The following is a 24,478-nucleotide window of genomic DNA, read 5'->3' on the forward strand; positions in this document are numbered from 1 at the left end:
AGCCAGTAATCATGAGTGGCTTCAAAAAAGCCAGTTTTAGGGGCCAGCCCGGTGGCACAGCGGTTAAGTGTGCATGTTCTGCTTCAGCAGCCCAGGATTCACTGGTTTGGATCCCTGGTGTGGACATGGCACCGCTTGGCACACCATGCTGTGGTAGGTGTCCCACATATAAAGTAGAGGAAGATGGGCATGGATGTTAGCTCAGAGCAGTCTTCCTCAGTGAAACGGGGAGGATTGGCAGCAGTTAGCTCAGGGCTAATCTTCCTCAAAAAAAAAACAGCCAGTTTTAGGGGCCAGCCCCATGGCAGAGTGGTTAAATTCGTGCACTCTGCTTCGGTGGCCCAGGGTTTCGCCGGTTTGAGTCCTGGGCGTGGACATGGCACTGCTCATCAGACCATCCTGGGGTGGCGTCCCACATGCCAGAACTGGAAGGACCCACAACTGAAAATACACAACTATGTACTGGGGGGCTTTGGGGAGAAAACAGAAAAAAAAACCAAGCCAGTTTTAGATAAATTGACACGGCAATGGCAATATTTGTTAACGCGGAAGATGGCTATTGAGGTATCTACCTAACCTCCCCTGGACAGATGTGACCATCTGAAAAATCTCTCTGTTGGTACATATACAAGGGCAATTTTCATTAGACATTTAACAATGGCATTGAGGATATCAAAACAGTAAAATTCTCTTTGCCTTTTATTTGTAAAAGAATGAAAACATATTAACTGGAATTCTTTTTTTGTAAAGATTGGCACCTGAGCTAACATCTGTTGCCAATCTTTTTTTTTTTCCTTCTTCTCCCTAAAACCCCCCAGTACATAGTTGTATATTCTAGTTGTGAGTGCCTCTGGTTGTGCTATGTGGGATGCTGCCTCAGCATGGCTTGATCAGCAGTGCCATGTCCACGCCCAGGATCTGAACCAGCAAAACCCTGGGCCACCAAAGCAGAGCACACATATTTAACACTCGGCCACGGGGCCAGCCCCTTGACTAGAATTCTTAACATATGACCATGTTATTTCAACTGGTTCTCCTCTGGGGGTTACAAACCAAATTCCCTATGGTGGCCAGACAAACACTATAAACAAGGGAAGCAGGCCAGGAGGGACAGTGAAGTGTACATGCCCCATCTAAAGTGGGGAGCTTTGACAAATTATTGCCATGTGGGAATACAGTGACAGTTGGGAGATCTTGAGTTTTTCGAAGAAGTCAAAAATCCAGATTTTTATAAGAGAATTTTCAAATTAAACTGCTGGAAACTATTCTAAGAAAAACTTTAGGACATTCTGTATGGCAAACAAACAATGTCAGTTAACGCCGATATGGCCCTCTAGACACCAGTTAACAACCTAAGGTCTATTACCCACCATTTAAGCTCATACCATACCTGGGTTTAGGAACACTGGATTTTCCCAGAACTGCATACTTCAGCAATTCACATAGCTGGCCATGGTTTTCAGCCAATAAAAAAGTAGATAAGCGAGCTTTCTGCAAAAATAAATCAGGGTATGACAAATTATGATTATCGAGAACAGCAACAAAGCAAGGCAAATTATTAAAATACTCTAGTTTCTGATTATTTTAGCAAATATCCAAACAAAAGGAGGGTTCTAATTAATTGGAAATGAAGGTCTAAAACCATATCCTGTGATATGACATTATTAACAGAATATTTAATAAACATTGATACAGAACCTTCATTACAGATACTTGTTTATGTGCTAGGGATAGTAGGATAAAACATGATTCATGCTCTCAAGGAACCCATTCTACTAAGGCGAAAAAATGCAGAAACAAGTAATTAAGATACAATGTGTTAAGTGCTTTTACAGGGATATAGCAGCAAAGAAGCTAACCACCTTGGGGGTTAGAGTTTTGGGGATAGCTTCACTGAGATGAAAATACTGGGGCTGGGCCTTGAAAATAATGAGTCAGCCAAGTAGGAGGGAACATTGCATCTAAACACACAGTTTGGTTTGGCTGGAGCCAAGATTGCACGTTGCAGAGCAGTGGAGATAGAAGAAGAGAGGGCAGTGGAAGCCAGATCACACAAGATCAATGTGGTCAAAGGTAAGGACTCAGACTTTATCCTGGGGCATCAGGGAGTCCCCTAAAGCTTCTCCCCTCCTTAAAATAGCTTTGCACTTATATGTGGTTATTAAAGTAGTTCATGCTTGTTACAAAAGAGTCAGATAATAAAGGTAAAAGAGATAAAAGACAGACGATAGATAAATGAAAATAAAAGTCATCTCTCATTGTACAACTCAGATAATTACCACTGTCATTTTGGTCTGAGAGGCAGCAGAGTATAGTGATTAGGAGCTCAAGCCCTGGAGTCACACTACCTGAGTTCCAACACTAAGCTCTACCATCTGGGACAAGTGCCTGAAACTAAGACTCGGTTTCTTCATCTACAGAGTAATAATAATTCTACTTCATGAGATTATTGGGAAGACCAGTGAGGTAGTGCAAGTGCAGTGTACTGAGGCTGGTGCCTGACATATCATAAGTACTTAATAAACAACAGCTATTATTATTACTTTTCCCCTGTGACTTTTTTAAGCTAATGTTGAGCACTTATTATTAGCCATTTACAGTTCTGAGCACTTTACATCTATTAAATCATAATTAAAGTCTTCTTAAGTGGGTTCTACTATTATACCCATTTTACAGATAAAGAAATGGAGGAATAGATAAATGCTAGAACCAAGACTGGCATGCAGACTCCAAAGCCAAAACTCTCTTTGTCTCTGTCCTGAAGGGATTATAGTATACACTGTTTTGTAACCAACTCCACCCACCAAAAAAAAAATCCTGTAAATATCAGTTAAATATAACAGACGTCAATTTTGATAATAGTCCATTCTCTAAATTTACCTAAAAATTTATAATTTATCTGAAAAAGTTCCCTACTGACAACACTCGTTTTTTCAAAAGAATTATAAACAATATTATGATGAGCATCCTTGTATAAACATCTTTGTACATCTAAATTCCAGGATAAATTCCTGGTCAAAACAACCATGTGTATTTTACATTCTGATAAATATTGCTAACTCCAGAAAGAATGTACCAATGTGTAATTACCAACCAGAACTGTATGAGATTGACAAGGTGGGAGTGAGTCAGGTAGGGGTCTATATGGCATTGAGTCATCACTGTTGCCAAGCATGGGACATCAGAGCCTGAGTAGGGTGAGGAGGGCATCCTGTAGGGGAGACAGCCCAGGACTAGGGATAGGAACCCAGGACACACATGCAGGAGGGTGGCCTGGTGTGGGGTGTCAAACCCTGAGAGGTATGAGCAGGGCATCCATGCTGTGGGAAGTAGAGAGCAGTGAGGCCTCATCTCAGATGTCAGAAACTCATTAGGGTAAAAGAGGGCATCAATGCTGAGGGACAACGGTAGCCCTTTACAGAATTCAGAGCCCAAACAGGGTGAGGGTGGCCACATGAGAAGGATACAGGAGGGGGACCCGGTACAAGGTCAGGGTGACAGAACTCTAGAAGGGTGAGGAGGGTGTGGGGCAGTGGCAGCAATGGGAGACTGATCAAATATATTGAAGATAATGGGAGTCTCACTGTTAGAGAAGGAAGTTATAAGTATGAAAAGGGAGAAAACTACAAGCAACCCTGTGGAATCGAATTGGAAGTAGAGATATTGATTGAATTCATGTTTTTCAATATGCATGGATACGGAAAAATATTTAAATGTAAACATTTGTATGTGTGTTTGGCTATATGTGTATATTCATATACGCACATATTTCCTAGCTCTCTTTTGGGACTACTGATATCCCAATAGCAATGAGCACATCTAGCATCCAGATCTTCAGTTTCTAAATGTCATTTTACATTAAAAAAAACTAAGTATCCTAGGAGAAATGCCTAATTCCAGGGCTGGGGCAGGGAAAGCACACATGCACCTGGAAAATCTTTTTGTGCCATAAAAGTAAATGCTCAAACAATGATAGGGTCATGTCAAAAGGACACAGAAGCTAGCCTCATGACCAAATCTGGAATCTTTTCAGCATCAATAAACCACTGAATAAAAGAGGTATCCATGAGTTCATACTGATTAAAAAAAAAGGAATAAATTGCAAGTCTGAGGAAGCATCTCCCTACAAAATTAGAGAAAAAACAGTAAGTTTAGAGAAGCTTAGCACACACTATCTTAATCAAGTAATCAAGGTTAGTATCACCAGTAACGGGACAAATCGAAATCATGTACAACCGGATACAAGAGAACAGAGTATCACTTCTGCAATATTTCTGCCAGAGATGTATACCCTGCGTCTAATTGATGAGGAAACATACAAACCTAACCTGAGGGACATTTTACTAAATAACTGTTCCAGGATTCTTCAAAAGTAGTAAAGTCATGAGTGTCAAGGAAGACTGAGGAATTGTGTGGATGGAAGGAGACATGACAACTGAACGTAACACATTCTAGCCTGGATCTTACTGCTTGAAAAGGACGTTACTGGAACAACTGGAGAAACTCGAATGAGGCCTATGGATTAGATGGTAGCAATGTATCAGTTCTTTCCTGATTTTGGTGGTTACAGAGGATCGTTCCTAGGAAATATACACTAAAACGGGGAAGGGGAGATGGAGCATTGTGTTAGCAACTTCTTTCAAATGTTGGTTGGGGGAGTTTTGGGTACGGTTCTTGCAACTTTTCTCTAAGTCTGAGATTATTTCAAAATTAGAAAGTGATGAGACTGTCGATTTCCTTACACTTCTTACCACATTAACCTTTAAAATATTGCTTTGCCAATCTGATAGGAAAGAAAAAAAAAAGGTGGAATCCCCCTTCAATAAAATCTGTTTCCGAGCACTAACTCCCGTCCGGCATCCTGGATGACACATCGTATCTTTTGTTGATCTTCTGTCTCTCCCCACTGGAACCTAAGCAGTGGTCTTCCACTCCCTGCTGCAGCCCAGGGGCTCAGGGCGGCGCCCAGCACCCGGCCCACAAGACACAGGTGACGACTGACGGATGAGCGACCCATGCTCAGCTCTCAGCAAATGGCAGGGACGACCAGCAGCCTCACGACTCCCCTTTGGAACGTAAACTGCACGAGGTCAGGGAATCGTGCTTCCGTGCGCCGGGATGTCCCCGGCACCTAGAACAACCCTGGCACACGGAACACCCGAATCAACGTCTGCCGAGTGAACATCCGTCCTGTGCGCCAGGTCTACACAGGTCTAACCCGCCAGTATCTCCCCGGAGGTGGGAGGCGTTGCCCCGTCACTCCCATTTTACAGCTGGGAGAGCCGCTTCCCAGAGGCCGGAGGGCGGGGCGCCTGAGCAGCGTCCAGCGCGGACCGGGCGCTGCCGGCCGCTGGGCCGAGGGGCTAGGAGCTCCGAACCGCCTCGGGCCGCCCCCTCAGCCCCACCGCTCACCTTGGCTCCGGGCCGCCTCTCCTCAGGTTCCGAGCGGGCTCTCCGCGCCTCGGCCGCCCCGATGTGCTTGCCCGGGGCGCGCCTCCTCTTCCGGCCCTTCTGGAGGAGCGCCCCGGTCCTTCCCCTCTCGGGCTCCATGAGGCTGCGCAGAAAGACGGGCGGGAGCTGAGGAAACCCCGACGGCCGGCTTCCCGAGCGGGGGGCAGCAGGGCGTCCACGGCTACCGCCTCCTTCGGACCCTCCCCACTTCCGTTCACACAGCGCTCCCCGCCGCGGAGCGAACCGCGCCGCCCCAGGCCCAACGGTTTTACCGTCCGCGCCGGAGGCAGGATTCCAGACGGTTCCCCAAGGGCGCAAACGCGACTCTGCCCGTCGGAAACAGGGAATGGGGCATCCCAAAACGGCTCCCACGCCCCGAGCCCCGAAAACGCCGAGGAAAAGCCGAGCAGAGAGCTCAGACCGCCGCCACCACTCCCTCAGACTCAGCCTGAGCCGCCGCCGCAACTCCCTCTTCAGCTGCGCGCGGCGTTTGAACGGATCGGAAGTGGATTCGGGCGACTTCCGGCTGTTGGCCCCCGAAGCGAAAGGTATATCGGGAACGGCGACTAAGAGGCTGGCGCGGTTAGCGAGGGAGTTCCCGGCGGGGTCGCTCCAAGTTCCGCGGTGGCGTCCGCCGCAGGCTGGGCAGGGGCGCGCGGCGTCAGCCTCCGTTCTCTGCAGCCCCGGCGTCTCCGACCCGCGCTCTCTGGCCCGGGCTGAAAGGTGTCGGCCTGGAGCCTCAGGCCGCCCTGTGCGCGAGGTTGGAAGGACCAGGGTTCTTGACTGTGTGGCCTGGAGCCCGTGTGGGCGCGTTCTAGGCCTCGGGAAACGACTGGACGTGACAGCGCCTTGCAGACCGGTCGCAGGTCTCAGGCAGCCCCCAGTGCACCCATGAAGCCCCACCACGTCTTAGTGAGCCGTGTAACTCGTAATGTGGATCGTTGTGGCCTTCTGCCTGATGCCTAGAAACGCTGTGCACATTTCCGATTTCTAGAATTGGTGTAATAGAGAAAAGTGTCGGTTCAGAGTTGCATGACCCCGGTTGACGTACCAAATATGTGTTCTTTGGCAAATGACCGAAATCGTTTTCTCATCCATTACATATAGGTAGCAAAAGTGAGTACTTTGTACAGTTGAGGATTAAATGAGGTCGCCATCTTCAGTGCCTGCTATGTAGTAAGCAGTGAATAAATGTTAGCTATTATTCCCAACTCCCCATCACACCTCATAAACAAAAAACTAGAACAGGAGGCGCCTGCCTAGTGAAACTAGCTACTCGTCAGAGTAGTTTGTCGCTGCACTTAAGACCTCGGGAAGCCCATCCCTTTCTGTGGACTCAGGGTCTTTGGGGATCCTTTATCATATACTACCTTCCAGTAGTTTACCATGGATGTCTGTTTTTTTCTCAGATATTTTAAGCTCCAAGAAGGCTGGACCTGCCCTGTCTCCTCAGAACTGGGCTGTACACACAGCAAGGGCTTGAAAATTGCAGAGGTGAAAAAATAAGCTTTTCAGTGCCTCTATACCTCTACAATCACTTGAGTTCTTCAGTACTACTGTAAAACAAGGGGAGCAGAAAGAATTAGTGTAAGTTTGCAATAGGTACTGAGGCCCACGCAGGTAAAATGACAACTGAAATCAAAAGAGAGGGTAGCAGTTAGTATAAATTTTGCCTTCAAAGTTTAGGTCAGTTTCCTCTCACTCACAATACATTACTACATTAATAGTGAGGGTTATACCATTAGTTTGTTAGCCTATTCAAACAGGAGTGTGAATGAGTTTGTTGAACATATTGGGTTGTTTTACATTTTTAGGCAGGTTGGATTAACTAGGAGAAAGTCAATTGCACCAGCAAATGGAAATCTAGAAAGAAGCAAATCCAGTAAGTAGTGTCCTTAGTTTCTTTACATGTTGTAGCTTTGCACTTTTAACACTGGCAGCGCCTAAGGACACCCTGATCTTTTGCAGAGCAGCCGTATGACTACTTAATTGTCATTGATTTTGAGTGGACATGCTGGAATGATGGGAAACCCCACCAGAGCCAGGAAATAAGCATATTTGGACTGCCAATGGCCAAGAGTAGCACTAGATGAGTAACTTTAAGGTTTATAGATAGAAATGAGTCAACAGCTAGTTTAAGAAAACAAAATGGTCTATGAATTGGTAGTTTACTATAAAACCTGATTTGACAAAAAAAGAACAAAAACCTAAATACTTAAATGTGTCATCGTATAAAATAATCATGTGTTATCATATAAAATACTTGTTTTAGGGTTACGTACAAAATCTCAATTGCACAGAAGCTAAAAAAATACCTTTGCAAAAAAGAAGTACATTTTAACTTCCGTATGGTCTTCATATTTGATTGTGGAAATATGTTCAAGAATTTTAAGTAGATATACTCGTAACTTTAATATTTTTACTTATTCTTTGGCATAACTTTATTATAATCATACTGCTTTGGTCATTTTAGTATGCTTTGGCTAAAACAATGATTGTTTCATAATGCTATGTGGTGGTAATCAATGTTTAATTTAGAGTGATTGCAGCATTAATTTAACAATCATGTATTCAATTGTCAGTTGATTCTTTCATGTGGTTGAATTTCCAGTAGTATTGCTGGACACATCAACTGGAGAGACTGAATCTGAGTTCCACGCTTATGTTCAGTCTCCAGAACATCCAGTTCTTTCTGAATTTTGCACAGAACTGCCAGGCATAAAGCAGGTATGCCCTTCTCTTTTCCCCACCTCTCTTCCACCTGCCCCCAACCAAAAACCAAGCGAGTATGATGCAAATACTAAAATTCAGAAATCAGTTTTAAAAAGGAAGCAAAAGCTATATACCAGTTGGAATTTGATTTATTCAGTGTTAAGAGGAATATCCCATCCTGAAGTCCACTGAAATCTTTAAAAATAGGGAAGAATGTTGTTATAAAAATGAATATCAAATTTATTTTGTGGAAATTAAATGACATCAAATTTCCATCAGTCTGGATTTAATTATTATATTTTGATGTGATTTTAGATTGCTCAACCTAATTTTTCTTATCTTGAAGAGTTCTAATCATTATATTGTCTCTTTCTCATGTGTTTTACCATCTTTTCACTAGATAAACTCTTTCCCAGTTAGAACCTCTTCTTTGTTATATCCCCCCACAGTTCCTATTTATGTGCTCAGTCTTTATGGAATTCGATTGTTGAATTCAGATTTGTGACTCTCTTTAGGCTCAAGTTGATGAAGGAGTCCCTCTGAAGATTTGCTTATCTCAGTTCTGTAAATGGATTCAGAAGACTCAGCAACAGAAGAAAATTATTTTTGCTTCTGGGGTTGCAGATCTTTCTACTTCCAAAGTAAAATTATGTGCATTTGATACTTAGTCAGGTAAAACATAAATTATATCTATCCATTATAAGTGAGTAGCATTACCAGTATGTAATTCTTTATCCCTAGTAAGAATTATACTTGTTAACCTCCTGGGCCAGGAAAAGAAATCCAAATGCCTAGCAGATGTTAAACAAGAATGGTAAATTTAGTCATATTTTTAAAATTACCATTCTGAGATACCTTAAAATTTTAAGACTTAACTTTAAGAATCTTTCTAGAGTGTTCCTGTCTGTTCTTCTGAATTCAGGTAAAGATGATTTAGTGAAAACTCTTATCATGCTATTTTCTACAACCTTGAATAAAAAGAGTTCTCATTTAACTCACATCCTTTCCTTTTATACTTTCACACTCACTAATATAGACATCAAGAGAAAAAATGGGCCATTTGGTAGATCTTTTGTATGCCCATGATGTATTATTATCATTAATAGTCATTAATAGCAATGCTGTGCCATTGATAGCATAGCACTGATAGTCATATTTGGTTTCAGGTTGCTATAAGATGTCTGTTTTCTCAATTACATTAATATTTTCTTAGAATATTGAAAGCAAATAACCTTCTCCCTATAGCCTTTGTAATTTGACGCCTTACTCTTCTTCCTGAAATAATCAGTGTATTTTATTGGGTATTTAAGAAACTTTGAAACTCAGTTACCAACTAATTTCTTAATAGAAAGTATGTAAAGTGAAAAATTGTTAGATATTAACAGAGAAATTAAATCTTACTATTTTATATGTTATATTATTATAGCATGATAATATACCACTATATATTATTCTAAATCTTACTATTCTATTTTATATCATCTTTTAGTGTTTTATTTATAAATGATGATAGCATAAGTAAAAACTGCTGGCATCATTGTCTTTTTGTAAATAAATAAGTGGAATTTATTGGCTCACATAAATGAAAATCCAGAGGAGGTAAACTTCAGGTTGGCATCATTGACTTTGTTCTATTTTAATATACTTCATGCAGACTGGGACTTGGGGTTTTCTTGGAGTATGAGTGTAAAAGAAAACAGCTGTTAAAACCCGTATTCTTAAATTCTTGGATTGATCTCAGAGTAACTTACCAGGCAAGGGTCAAAGATGGAGGCATGTTCACTTTCCTTCTCTTGAAAAATGACTAGGGGGCCGGCCCTGTGACTGAGTGGTTAAGTTCGCGCGCTCTGCTGCACTGGCCCAGGATTTTCCTGGTTCGGATCCTGGGTGCGGACATGGCACTGCTCATCAGGCCATGTTGGGGCGGCGTCCCACATGCCACAACTAGAAGGACCTGCAACTAAGATATACAACTATGTATTGGGGGGGATTTGGGGAGATAAAGCAGAAAAAAAAAAGAAAAATGACTAAACTTTATCCCACATGAGTATGGGTTTCTACAAATAAAATCTTTTCTTTTGAAATGTTCACATAGATACATTTCTTAAAGTATGTAAAAACAACACAACAAAAGTAAGAACCTTCCAAATCTAATAGAATGAAAAATTATGAAAAGTAAATGGTTAATACAAAGCCTTTCAAATAGTAATCCTTTTTTGTAGATACGTCTTCTTTTATTCGATTATATTTTCTGCAGAAGAAAACCAAAAAGACTAAGTTGTGCCCTGCAGGAAGTGGGAATAGAATTCTTGGGATGAGAACATTCTGGTTAGTGTAAATTGAAAATCACTTTATTATGTAAGTCATTTTATTTGTATAAAGTCTTTCGTATGAATCTTACTTTTTTCTGATGTCACTACTAAGGAATATCCTTCAGCCTAAAGAAAGCTCCTAATCTATACAATTCGAATTGTTTCTAAGACTTTCAAATTGACTTTCATAAAGTATTGTAAAATAAAGACTGCCATCTAATGGTTTTCTGGTTGCTAAAAAGAATGAAAAGAATTAGCCAAACCAAGTGAAGATTAAACAAATGCCCAAATAATACAGTGGACTAGTGAAAAACCTGAACAAGACTATTAGATTACTCGTGAGACATGGTCCCTACAGAATGTTCCTCATATTTTTGTGAACTGTCTAACGAGATTTCACTTCGTCCTCTGTGAATGTGGGAGATCTTGTCTTTCATTGGTAAGGCTGCCACAGCTTTCCACGAGACCAATTTATCATGATTAAAATTAGTAGATGATCATAAAACTAACAGTATGTTCCAATTTCTATTTAAGTGGTGGTTTTTGGTTTTGGGGGCTTTTGTGCTATGTATCTTTACACTGATACCACAAAATTTGTGTTTGGTAGCTGTTTCGTCAGGGTTGGATAATTCTCCGAATACTGCCCTTCTTGCTTGGAAAATGATCAGGGATGGTTGCTTCATGAAAATTACAAGGTCCTTGATCAAGGTTAGTGGTGTCTTGCCTCTTTTATCCTGTCATCTCAGACTCCAGAAGTAACCATAGGTTCAATGAAATGTAGATGTCATATGTGCAATCATTTATAAATCAATCATTCAAGATGTTTTTCTTTTTTGTGGTATCATTTAACGTATATTAGAGAAATTGTGAATACACAGTTTCTAAAGTTGTTGGACTTGTCTGTGGAATCATAGGTTCCCACTAAGAAGAATCCCAACATTTTGGCCAGAAATTTGAATACAAATCAAGTTGAAGAAACATTGGCCTGCAACAGTAACATTCAGGGTCCCAGCATATTTAATAGTGAGCCTAAAAATACAATAAATCCTCAAGAAAAAGTTAAAATGGCATCAATTGGTGTCAATTCTCCTATAATGGTACAGCAAGATCAGTTACAACTAAAGAACGATATAAAAGTGGATCTTCACAAGGTCAAAAGCTGTTTGTCTTTTTTTAATGCTAAGTCCTCCACATCTCTGGGGCAGTTGCAGTCTCCCAGTTTGGCTGCACCTATGCAGAAACAAATAAAAAATGAACGTCTTGCATTTAATACCAGATCTAAGTCTTCAGCAATTGGTTCAGAATTGGTACTTGTTTGAACTGCCATTTCATCTGTTATTCATGTTTCTGATACAGAAATGAGTTCTGCTCTTGACTGTTTACTTGTGTTGGCCAATTGGGAGGATGTAGCTTTACTGCCAGCCTCTCAGCCTGAGCAAAATATAGATTTATACTTGCTATTAGTGACTCAAACTTAGATACTTCATTTAATTCTGGAGAAAGATTAATGGTTTTAAAAGAATCTGAAATGCTAAGTCATGAAAACTTTGGAGGCACAGAGGAAACTTGTCAAAAATCTGAAACCTCTAAGTCTGCTGTGTATAAGAGTTTACATACTACTATTTATGATGTAAAAGAAGCCAAAGATCCAGGTTCAGATGTTTCTGACTTTAAATTACCTGAATGCAAATCAAGTAGCTTCAACAGTGTTAATGCCAGTATGTCTCATCCTTCAGTTTTGGGGAAACATCCTCTTCTTTTAGGTGGTACTGAAAGGAGTCCATCCGTTCCCTCAGCTTTCCCACCAGCCAAAAAACAGACCTTCACTAGTCATGAAGAAAAGCCCACATCATCTCTTGGCTCCCCAGGGAGAAGGTCTTCCCAGAAGGTTCTCCCCTCTGTCTTAACTTCTACAGTTAACCTATGAGAACCTTGGAAGAGTGGGAGGATGACACCTTTATGCAAGTGTGACCGAAGATCTAAGAGGCTTGTTTCTAATAATGGACCAAACCATGGAAAAGTCTTCTACTGTTGCCCTATTGGGAAATACCAAAAAACCAGACAAGGTTATTTCAAATGGGAATAAACACTTCAAAAGGAAAGAGCCAATAGCATAGTTCTGTCTCATTCCCCAGGAATAAACTTTTAGTTCTCCAGAAATAAGCCCTGTTTATGACAGAAATGTAGAGTTTTCTACTAAAAATTCATGGAGACTCAGACCATCAATGAGGAGTTGATAAACTTTCTTTACATCTAAACTATTTTTACTTTAATGTGACTTTTAGTATAGTAAAGAGAAAAAAGTGTATACGGCTGCAAGTTATGAGGGTTTCGCGTAGTCTGTAGATGACAGTGAAGCTGTTAAACACATGCACACACACACAGTGAAAACAGAGAAAAAGTAAATTTCACAGGTTTCTAATTTGATTCACCAGTTATCTGACATTTGTCTTCTATTCACGTATGATTCCTGATTGTTCCTTGAATTCCTGAACATTACGAGTATTCTGATAATGTCTTACACTATTTTATTTATATTTCATATATTATTTGCCAAATTTATCATACTTTTTTAAGAACCACAAATGAAATATTCTGTAAACTGTATTTATTACATTAAATATAATAAGCAACCATAGTATATGATATCCTTCTTTTACAGTTAGACCTTGAAACAAATTTTAAACTGTTTTTAAGTTATTTGAATAAAAATGTGACTAATGAAAATCCCTAGCCTATTTTCAAGTAGATACTTGTACTTTGAGAATTATGATAATTTTCTGTTATATTTTCTAAAAACTTGTATGAGTTTTTTAGTTTTATTTCAATGCTTGAAGATTGGCTCTGGTTTGTATATCAATGTATCAGAAGAATTATTCAACTATGAGTTGAAAACCAACAGATTTGGTTCAGAAATTACTTCTATACTGTACATTTAAAAATTCCTTGGCAATTGATGATATTCTTTTTTTATTGAGGTCATAATAGTTTACAAAAGTGTCACATTTCACTTGTACATTATTATTTGTCCGTCACCATATAAGTGCCCCTCGTCATGCTTTGTGCCCAGTCTCCAACCCCCTTCCCCTGGTAACCACTGAACTGTTCCCTTTGTTTGTGTGTTTGTTTATCTTCCACTATGAGTGAAATCACGTGGTGTTTGTCTTTCTCTGTCTAGCTTATTTTGCTTAAAATAATACCCTCAGGGTCCATCCATGTTGTTGCAAATGAAACGATTCTGTCTTTTTTATGGCTGAGTAGTATTCCATTGTGGTATTCCATTCCATTCCACCACATCTTCTTTATCCAGTCATCAGTCAATGGGCACTTGGGTTGCTGTCATGTCTTGGCTATTGTGAATAATGCTGCAATGAACATGGGGGTACATAAGTCTCTTTGAAGTGTTGATTTCCAGTTCTTTGGATAAATATCCAGTAGTGGGATAGCTGGTTCATATGGCATTTCTATTTTTAATTTTTTGAGAATTCTCCATACTGTTTTCCATAATAGCTGCACCAGTTTACATTCCCACCAGCAGTGTATGAGGGTTCCCTATTCTCCACATCCTCTCCAACATTTGCTATTTTTTATCTTGGTGATTATAGCCATTCTAACGGGTGTAAGTGATATCTTAGTGTAGTGTTGATTTGCATTTCCCTGATGGTTAGTCATGTTGAATATCTTTTCATGTGTCTGTTGGCCATCTGTATATCTTTTTTTGAGAAATGCCTATTCATATCCTCTGCCCATTTTGTGATTGGGTTGTTTGTTTGTTGTTGAGTTGTGTGAGTTCTTTATATATTATAGAGATTAACCCCTTGTCAGATATATGATTTGCAAATATTTTCTCCAAATTGATTGATTGTCTTTTGTTTTGATCCTGATGTCCTTTGCCTTGCAGGAGCTCTTCAGTCTGATGAAGTCCCACTTGTTTATTTTTTCTTTTGTTTCCCTTGTCCGAGTAGATGTGGTATCTGAAAAGATCTTTTTAAGACAGATGTCAAAGAGTGTACTACCTATATTTTCTTCTAGGAGTTCAGTGGTTTCAGGTCTTACCTTTGATCCATTTTGAGTTTATTTTTGTGTATGGTGAATGACAGTGGTGTACTTTCATTCTTTTGCATGTGGCTGTCCAGTTTTCCCAACAACATTTATTGAAGAGACTTTCCTTTCTCCATTGTACGTTCTTAACACCCTTGTCAAAGATTAGCTGGCTGTAGATGCGTGGTTTTATTTCTGGGCTTTCAATTCTGTTCCATTGATCTGTGTTTCTCTTTTTGTACCAGTACCATGCTGTTTTGATTATGATAGCTTTGTAGTATATTTTGAAGTCAGGGATTGTGAGGCCTCTAGCTTTGTTCTTTTTTCTCAGGATTGCTCTAGCTATTCAGTCTTTTGTTGCCCCATTTGAATTTTAGGATTCTTTGTTCTGTTTCTGTGAAGAATATCATTGGGAATTTGATTGTGATTGCATTGAATCTGTAGATTGCTTTAGGTAGTATGGACATTTTAACTATGTTTATTCTTCCAATCCATTTGCATGGAATATCTTTCCATTTCTTTATGTCATTATCAATTTCTTTCAGTAATGTCTTTAGTTTTCATTGTATAGGTCTTTCACCTCCTTGGTTAAATTTATTCCTAGATATTTTATTCTTTAGTTGTGATTGTAAACGGGGTTGTGTTCTTGAGTTCTCTTTCTGTTAGTTTGTTCTTGGAGTATAGAAATGCCACTGATTTTTGTAAGTTGAGTTTGTACCTTGTGTCAGGGAAGTGGGAGAATTCCTCACCCTACCCCCCCCCCCCCCAACCCCGCTTTTCCTTAAGGTTCTTATGGCTGGCCAAATAACCAAAGAGGCAAACTAGCAAGAGAAAATCAAACATTTAATAGCGTGTATACATGGGAGAAACACAGAAGAAACTGAGTAACTCAGCCATCTGGCTGATGCTGCCTGTTTAAGTATCTTCAGCTACAGACAAGGAGGATGTTGGGGATAGTGATTTGGGGCTTCAAAGGGGAGGAAGACAATTTACGTCGAGATGGAATGCAAATGTTTGTTAAACAGGTTTTGCTATGTCAAAAAAATGGGTTTGTTGGTGTCCTTTTATCACACCTATTTTACATCATACTACAGCTATCATATGGTATGAGCTCCTTCCTGGAACAGACCTTCTGTGTTAAAGTCTTTTAGGTAGTTTTTTGGGGGAAGGTCAGCTGCTCTTCCTGAGTCTTTAGATCTTTTATTGTCTTCAGCTCAAAATAGTCCACATACCAGAGTGGCACATCTTGGGGCAGCCTGCCCTGAACCCCATCACTTGCAACTTTGCTGTAGTTGTTGATTATATCTAATAGTTTTCTCATGGATTCTTTAGGGTTTTCTATATATAAGGTCATGTTATCTGAAAACAGTGAGAGTTTCACTTCTTCATTGCCTGTTTGGATTCCTTCTTTTTCTTTTTCTTGCATCATTGCTCTGACCAGAACCTCAAGTACTATGTGGAATAAGAGTGGTGAGAGTGGCACCCTTGTCTTCTTCCTGTTCTCAGAGGGATGGCTTTCAGTTTTTCCTTGTTAGTATGATGTTTGGTGTGGATTTGTCATATATGGCCTTTATTATGTTGAGGTATATTCCTTCTATACTCATTGAGAGTTTTTATCATAAATGGATGTTGGATCTTGTCACATGATTTCTCTGCATCTATAGAGATGATCATGTGGTTTTTATTCCTCATTTTGTTAATGTGGTGTATCACATTGATAGATTTGCAGCTGTTGAACCATCCCTGCGTCCCTGGTATAAATCCCACTTGATCATGGTGTATGATCTTTTAATGTGTTGCTGTATTTGGTTTACCAATATTTTGTTGAGGACTTTTGCATCTATGTTCATCAGTGATATTGCCCTGTAATTTTTCTTCTTTGTGTCATCCTTGTGTGGCTTTGGTATCAGGGTGATGTTGGCCTATAGAGTGTGTTAGGAAGTGTTCCATCTTCCTCAATTTTTTGGAATAGTTTGAGAAGGATAGGTATTAAATCTTCTTTGAATGTTTGGTAGAATTCTCCAGAGGGTTTTGATTACTGCTTCTCTCTTTACTTGTGACTGGTCTATTGAGATTCTTCGTTTCTTCTTTATCCATTTCTTCTAGATTGTCCAATTTGTTAGCATATAGTTTTTCATAATATTCTCTTATAATCTTTTGTATTTCTGTGGTAGCCATTGTAATTTCTCCTCTTTCATTTCTAATTTTGTTTATTTGAGCCTTCTCTTTTTTTCTTAGTGAGTCCGGCTAAGGCTTTGTCAATTTTGTTTATCTTCTCAAAGAAGTAACTCTTTGTTTCATATCTCTTTGTTAATATCATAACTCTTTGTTAATATCTCATTGATCCTTTCTACTTTTCTTTTGTTTCAATTTCATTTATTTCTGTTCTAATTTTTATTATTTCCCTCCTTCTGCTGACTTTGGGTTTTGTTTGTCCTTCTTTTCCTAATTCTGTTAGGTGTAGTTTAATATTGCTTATTTGAGATTTTTCTTGTTTGTTAAGGTGGGCTTGTATTGCAATGAATGTCCCTCTGAGGACTGCTTTTGCTGCATCCCTTATGGGTTGGTATGGTATATTTTCATTTTCATTTGTCTCCAGATGCTTTTTGATTTCTCCTTTAATTTCTTCAATGATCCATTGGTTGTTCAATACCATGTTGTTTAGTGTCCACATATTTGTTTCTTTCCCAGCTTTTTTGTTGTAGTTGATTTTTAGTTTCACAGCAGTATGGTCAGAAAATATGCTTGAGATAATTTCAATCTTAAATTTGTTGAGGCTTGTCTTGTTTCCAAACATATAATCTATCCTTGAGAATGTTCCAAGTGCACTTCAGAAAAATGTGTATTCTGCTGCTTTTGGATGTAAAGTTCTTTATATATCTACTAAGTCCATCTGGTCTAGTTTTTCATTAAATTCCACTGTTTCCTTGTTGACTTTCTGTCTGGATGATCTATTCATTGGTGTAAGTGGAGTGTTAATGTTCCCTACTATTATTGTGTTGTTAATATTTCATTTTAAGTTTGTTAATAGTTGCTTTGGTGCTCCTCTGTTGGGTGCATAAGTACTTATAAGTGTTATGTCTTCTTGGTGGAGTGTCCCTTTTATCATTGTATATTGCCCCTCTTTGTCTCTCATTACCTGTTTTATCTTGAAGTCTGCGTTGTCTGACATAAATATGACACGACCTGCTTTCTTTTGTTTGCCGTTAGCTTGGGGTATCGTCTTCCATCACTTCACTCTGAGCCTGTGTTTGTCTTTAGGAGTGAGATGTGTTTCCTGGAGGTAGCATATTGTTGGGTCTCATTTTTTTAATCCATCCTGCCACTCTGTGTCTTTTGATTGGAGAATTCAGTCCATTTACATCTAGAGTGATTATTGTTATGTGAGGGCTTAACCCTACGATTTTATCACTCATTTTCCGGTTCTTCTGCATTTCCCTTGTTTCTTGTCCCATGTATTTCCAATTATCAATTCACTTTGATAGTTCTATATGATGGTTTTCTCAGTTTTCTCTTTATTTATTATTTGTGTCTCTGTTCTGATTACTTGTTTAGTGGTTACCATGAGATTTGTATAAAAAATCTCATAGATGAGGTTGTCCATTTTCTGCTAGCCTCTTATTTCCTTAGACTAAGTTGATTCCATCCCTTTCCCCTCCCCCTTCTAAGTTATTATTGTCACAACTTATTCCATCTTGTGTTGTGAGTTTGTGGCTAAAATGACAAGGTTATATTTATTTTAGATGTTTTCCTTCCCTTTGTCTTTAATGTTTTAATTGTTTGCTAACCTTTTCTGATGGAGAGCTGCAATTTTCTGATTTTGTCTACCTTTTTATCTCCTTGCTCAAGGCTTTGTAAACCCTTTCTTTTTTTTTTTTTTTTCAGGTATGAGGGTCTCTTGAGCACTTCTTTTGGGGGCGTCTTCTGGTGATGAACTCCGTTAGCTTTTGTTTGTCTGGGAAAGTTTTTATTTCTCCATCATATCTGAAGGATATTTTCGCTAGATAGAGTCTTCTTGGCTGTAATTTTTTGTCTTTCAGAATTTTGAATATACTATTTCACACTCTTCTAACCTCTAAGGTTTCTGCTGAGAAATGTGCTGAAAGCCTTATAGGGGTTCCTTTGTAAGTTATTTTTTTGTGCCTTGCTGCCCTTAGTATTTTTTCTTTGTCATTGGCTTTTGCCAGCTTTACTAGTATATGCCTTGGAGAAGGTCTTTCTACATTGATATAATTAGGAGTTCTATTAGTTTCTTTCACTTATGTTTCCAACTCCTTTCCCAGGTTTGGGAAGTTCTCAGCTATTATTTCTTTGAATAAGCTTTCTGCTCCATTCTTCTTCTTATCTCTCTCTGGAATACCTATAATCCTTATGTTGCATTTCCTAATCAACTCAGATATTTCTCAGAGAATTTCTTTATCTCTTTTTAATCTTAGTTCTCTCTCCTCCTCCATCTAAAGCATCGCTATATTTCTGTCCTCCAGACCGCTAAGTGTGTCCTCCAGAATATCAGCTCTGTTATTCAGGGAGTCCAGATTTTTCTGTATCTCAACCATTGTATTTTTCACCTCCAACATTTCTGGTAGGTTTTTCTTTATAGTTTCAGTTTCTTTTGTAAAGAATTACCACTTTTCATTAATAATGTTCCTGATTTCATTAAACTATTTGTATTTTCTTGTAATTTGTTGGGTTTTTTTATGGTAGCTATTTTGAATTCTCTGTCATTTAGATTATAAATTCCTCTGCCTTCAGGATTGATTTGTGGGTGCTTATCATTTTGCTTCTCGTCTGGAGTATTAATATATTTCTTCATAATGTTTGATGACGTAAATTTGTGCCTCTGCATAGTGTAGTATCTGGTTGCAGCTTCCACTTGCCATCACTGGATGGGGGTCAAGAGTTGTGTATTCTGAGCCCACTGTGTTCCCCAGCTCACTAGCTCACAGCTGCTGCTTTTCTAACATAGGTGTGGCCACTCGCTGACTGGCTGAGCTGGAGCACTGGGCAGTGGGAGGGGCACTTTCTTTTACCTGCTTCATCCTGGGGGCTTTCCTGCTCTGCCCTTGCTGTCTGCTCTCCTGGCATGCTGATTTGATGAAGACCCGCCCAGAATAGCTTAGCCACTTCTGTCTGGAACCTTCCCATGGGCTGTGAGGCAACTTGCAGAGCGAAGGTGTTCCCATGGAGAACCACCCCTCCCCCCTCCCCTCTAAGAGCCACCTGTGGTCGTGTGGCCTGGATCACTGCCACTGGGGGAGGGAGAGGAGATGCCCTTACCTCCTTCCACTTCCTCTTGGGGGTTCAGCACCTCCACCTTCAGATGTTTGGCTGCGTGGGCCTCTCAGACGTCTTTTGTGTTGTGTAAGTGTCCTCTGTTGGTTTATGAATGTCCTTTTCATTGTATCTTAGAGAGGAGAGTCTAAGGGAAGAGCTCACTCTGCCATGATGCTGACATCACTCCTTGAAAACATTTATAAATTATATGTACCGCAGTCTGAGGGAACTCCCTTCTTCCTCTGCATTTTGAGGAGAGTGATGTCTCAGTCTCTTAAAAGCTTTATTGTCAATATTGAGCCATCTGCCATTGGGAGTTTCACATAAGTAGTTAATTATAGCTTTTGACATCAGTTGTTGTGGCATTTGGGATAGGTGTGACACTTGGGCTAGGTATTTCTGACCAATATGCCTTAAGAGTATTGGACCTATAATATCTGGACACCTCCCTGTCTCAGAGAACACTCCCTACAAAATGGCTTCATGGTTGTGCCTCCAGTTAATCATTTGACTGCATCCTCTCTACACTGTGTTAGCACTGGGCATATGGAGTGGTTAGCACTAGGCATATAGAGAGGTAGAATGGGGTGGTGGAGTGGAAACCTGGCTTTGCTACTTTCTTTGTATGTAACTTTGGGCAAAACAAGAATGCGAGTTCTGTTTAAAAGGAGCAGCTGCTACTCAGCTCTGGCTGATTTGGAATGGTTGCAGCCGTTTGGGAATGTAGTCCTGGTAGGGCCAGATCTTCTAATTTTTCAAAAGAAGTTGGAAATCATGAGAAGTTCTAGGTATTTAAATGCAGTTAACTAATATAAAACTATTGAAAACACCCAGCAGCACAAAAAAGACTTGTATGTAGTCAGGATGTGGCCTAAGGACTACATCATGATCTTGTGCAAATCGTGGTTCTGAGACTCCTCCACAGTTGGAGACCTAGACTTCTGTACAAATGTAGCTAATGGATAATGAAATGTTTTAAGTGACTTGCAGATGTTGTTTTGTTTGTTTTTGTAAAAAATGTGTGCTATGTAATGTTTGTTACTTTGATGTTTGCTATTGTTATACGAAAAGAAACAGTATGGTGGTGGTGTTGGATAAAATCAGACTTCACAAAAATGTTAAGTCCAGTGTCTTCATGAACAATTGTTTTTAGTGAAAGCAGTATTAATACTGAAGAGTTCACATATTAGATACAGTGTTAATACATAGTAGGCACTGAAGAAGTATTAATTGGAAAACTGGGTAGTTGGACCTATTTAAAATTCATTATGATAATTTCTGCTGCTCTTCTGTCAACTTACATCATGGCCAATGAAAATTCATTTCAGAGAGTTTGAAGAGTCTTTTTATTGATTGATTGATTTGGTGAGGAAGATTGGCCCTGAGCTAACATCTGTTGCCAACCTTCCTCTTTTTTTTTTTTTTTTTTTTGTTTGAGGAAGATTGTCCCTGAGCTAACATCTGTGCCAGTCTTCCTCTATTTTGTATGTGGGATGCTACCACAGTGTGGCTCAATGAATAGTGTGTAGGTCCATGCCCAGGATCTGAACCCCTGAACCCTGGGCTGCCAAAGTGTGACCACTACGCCACCAGATTAGCCCCTGAAGAGTCTTTAAAATGTCTGAGAACTTATAATCTTAACTTATTTGTTTGCTCTATGCTGATTTTTTCTTTATTTAGAATCTGAGAAATTAGTACATCATATTCTCCAGGATATGTACAAAACCAAGAAGACAGTGACTTGGGTTATTCTATGAATGTTACCCATCTCAGGCACATGCAAGGCTTTCTTAGAAGATAGTAAAAAATATGGAGAAACATTTTTGGAACCCTGGTTTAAAGCTCCAAACAAAGGGACATTTCGGATTGTTTACAAATCTTGAAAAAACAGTCACTTGAATACAGAAGTTATCAAATACTTGGCAGGTATGTTTCTGTAGTGATTTTACATTGGTGTTCAACAGTAAATACTTGTTCATGCTTTTAAGAATTTGTTTTTAAAGATTTAAGGCTTACATTTTTGAGTGTAGAACAAGTACATTAAAATGTCCTTAAAATAGGGGCCAGCCCGGTGGCGCAGCAGTTAAGTTCACCCGTTCCACTTCTCCGCGGTGTGGGGTTCGCCAGTTCAGATCCCAGGTGCAGACATGGCACCGCTTGGCAAACGCCATGCTGTGGTAGGCATCCCACGTATAAAGTGGAGGAAGATGGGCAGGGATGTTAGCTCAGGGCCAGTCTTCCTCAGCAAAAAGAGGAGGATTGAGGGTAGTTAGCTCAGGGCTAATCTTCCTCAAAAAAAAAAAATTTTTTAAAAGTCCTTAAAATAATATCCAATGTAACTGGTTTCAATATGTTGCATATGAGATTTCCTGATAGATATCAAATCTTTTCCAAATCAAGATTGAATTTTCTTTGGGAAACAAAAAACAAAAATCTCTTTCTCAGGATTTCATTTGTATTTATTTATTGAAAAAGTTTATGGAATTTCATTGAGGTCCATGTAGTGGACTAGAATATATACGGTGAGGGTATTAGTTTATATACTACTTTAACAAGTCCCAAACAGAAAGAGATGAAAGATTGTTTTTGTATCCATCAAGCTTCATGTATCCTTCTCAGACTGTTTCGCTATTCTTTTTATTACAGGAATAGTAGACAGCCTCAGTTTGGAAAATAGAGTGGATTTTAGCAATCCACAGTACACAGTGGTAGTAGAAATCATTAAAGCTGCCTGTTGCCTGACTGTTGTGAAAGATGATATGTTCAGAAAATATAGTCTCCGGGAGGTGGTGAAGAATGCTAAGGACCCATCACAGCTTAATCCAAAGGAGGCAGCACAAGCAGGAAATGGGAAGAATCTAAATTGGAATCTGGTGACAAATCTAGTCAAAATGACCCAGCTGAAGGGTCGAATAACCAGCAGGTGGTACCAGAGGATGGTGAGGAGCTGGAGCAGACAGAACCATATCTGAGACTAAGGTGGTGAATGAGGGAGGAGCTAAACCTGAATTTGCAAGTCAGGTCACAGAAGGATGTGAGTCAAATGAAAATGGCCTCTCAGAGGAAAAAAGTCGATCAATGTTGGAGGTGAGTTTCTCCACTGGGGTTCTGTGGGATGTTTCTGGAATTCCATATAAAACTGTGACTGAAAATACAGTTTTTGAATTGTGTGTGCTGCATAATACTGTGCTCACAGTGGTGAACAATGATTGAGCAGCCCTGTTAACAGTTTTGTTAGAGATCTTTTCTGCTCTGTGTGGCAGTGTGCAGTCACCCACATGCGTTTGGGTGAGCTAAGAGAAGCTGTGGATAATTGGTGAACACTTGCACAGAGAGGAGAGTGGTAGGAGGATGACGATGGCCTCTCCCTTATAACTACCTTTCCTAGCCTCTCCTGCGCTGCCAGCTGACTTAGTGTGAGCAAACAAGCTTTGTGAAAGATAAACCCAGAGGGAAATTTTCATTCTAAGGAAGGAATTTTTTTGTGTTGCAACTCAGCTGTCCCCTGCCACTTTGTTGTAAACATTGCAAAAACATGGGTCATATAGGTTAGAAGTGAATTGTTCTGTGAAGTTTTTGTACTTTTTGTGATTTTCTTTTTTAGTTATTATGCCTGTTTTTATATTTTATTAACGTTTGTTGCTTACAAACAGATCTGACGGTCCAGTGCTGCAGTTTTTGAAGGCGAGGTATGAGATAGAAGAGGACCATTCTAGGTATAGAACTGCAGACATTTCCTATAAGGTTAGTGAGGAAGAATTAAGTGTTCTGAGTTACTACAGTTTACTGGAGCAAAAAGGGACACAAAGAAATTCTTTGTTTACAAGGAAAGCTACTTCTCAGTGGTTTTATAGCCACTCAAAATCCAAGCTGTCCTATTCCATTGTATGTTGTCTGTGGAACGCAACTTAGAAATCTGGTGTTTGCTCCAGCAATTGTAACTATAAATCATAGCCATTTGATAAGTAAGGGTGTTGATTATTTTAAATGGCTTTTGGAATATCAAAACAGTAAAGCTTTTGTTGGAAAATCACATTCAGTGAAAAGGTTTAGTAATCAAATTATTTAGTAGCATAATTTATTCTAGGAAAGAAAAATTCACATAGTTGGTAAGAATCTAATAATACCAACATTAAAATGCTAGGGCAAGAAACAGTACAAGAAATCGAAATGACTGTACTCTCAATTTAATAAATTGACATCATGTGATGCTAAAGAGATTTGTATAATTAACTGAAAAGCAGCAGCTTCTCTATCTGCGTTGACGTGTCAACACATTTCACAAATATTTGTCATGGGGTAGCATTTGTAAGATATGTAAATGATACTGAAATTCATGAAAATGTTTTCTGCTGCTAGGCGCCTCCCCAGACACAGGCAAATATAAATTTAATGGGTCTCCTTATCTGAAAACCAAAGGTCTGTCATCTGTACTCCTGCTACCCCATCAATGATTGGCTCCATGACAAGTTTTGCCTCATTTTAATACAAGAAAATCCTGGTCTTGACATTACAGCACACTGCTTTCTTCACAGAGAAGTGCTGATATAAAATACTTAGCGATGAAATGGGGAAAGTTCTCAATAATGCTACAAAATTGGTTAACTTTATTAAAGACCCATTTATGCAAGAATGTTTTTAAAAAACCCAAAACTAAAGCCTGCCCAAAGAGCACCTAAAATCTTCTA

The 24,478-nt window shown here is 39.5% G+C and overlaps 1 protein-coding gene and 2 pseudogenes across 1 annotated transcript in view; 2 read left to right on the plus strand and 1 right to left on the minus strand.

Moving 5' to 3' along the window:
* LOC123276738 (uncharacterized) overlaps positions 1–7,164 on the minus strand; it is a 67,995-nt gene extending 60,831 nt beyond the window's left edge. Inside the window, exons 1-3 of the mRNA XM_070485398.1 lie at positions 7,158–7,164; positions 5,413–6,359; positions 1,391–1,491 (exon numbers count right to left, since the gene is read on the minus strand). Coding sequence (XP_070341499.1) covers positions 1,391–1,491; positions 5,413–6,359; positions 7,158–7,164 — 1,055 coding nt within the window. The remainder of the gene's footprint in view (positions 1–1,390; positions 1,492–5,412; positions 6,360–7,157) is intronic.
* Positions 7,165–11,135: 3,971 nt separating this feature from the next.
* On the plus strand, positions 11,136–13,137 carry LOC123276980 (ERI1 exoribonuclease 2-like; annotated as a pseudogene).
* Positions 13,138–20,491: 7,354 nt separating this feature from the next.
* The window catches only part of LOC123276922 (THUMP domain-containing protein 1-like), a 40,771-nt pseudogene continuing 36,784 nt past the window's right edge, over positions 20,492–24,478 (plus strand).

Source organism: Equus asinus, chromosome 14 (assembly GCF_041296235.1).
Source record: "Equus asinus isolate D_3611 breed Donkey chromosome 14, EquAss-T2T_v2, whole genome shotgun sequence".
NCBI classification, from domain to species: Eukaryota; Metazoa; Chordata; class Mammalia; order Perissodactyla; family Equidae; genus Equus; species Equus asinus.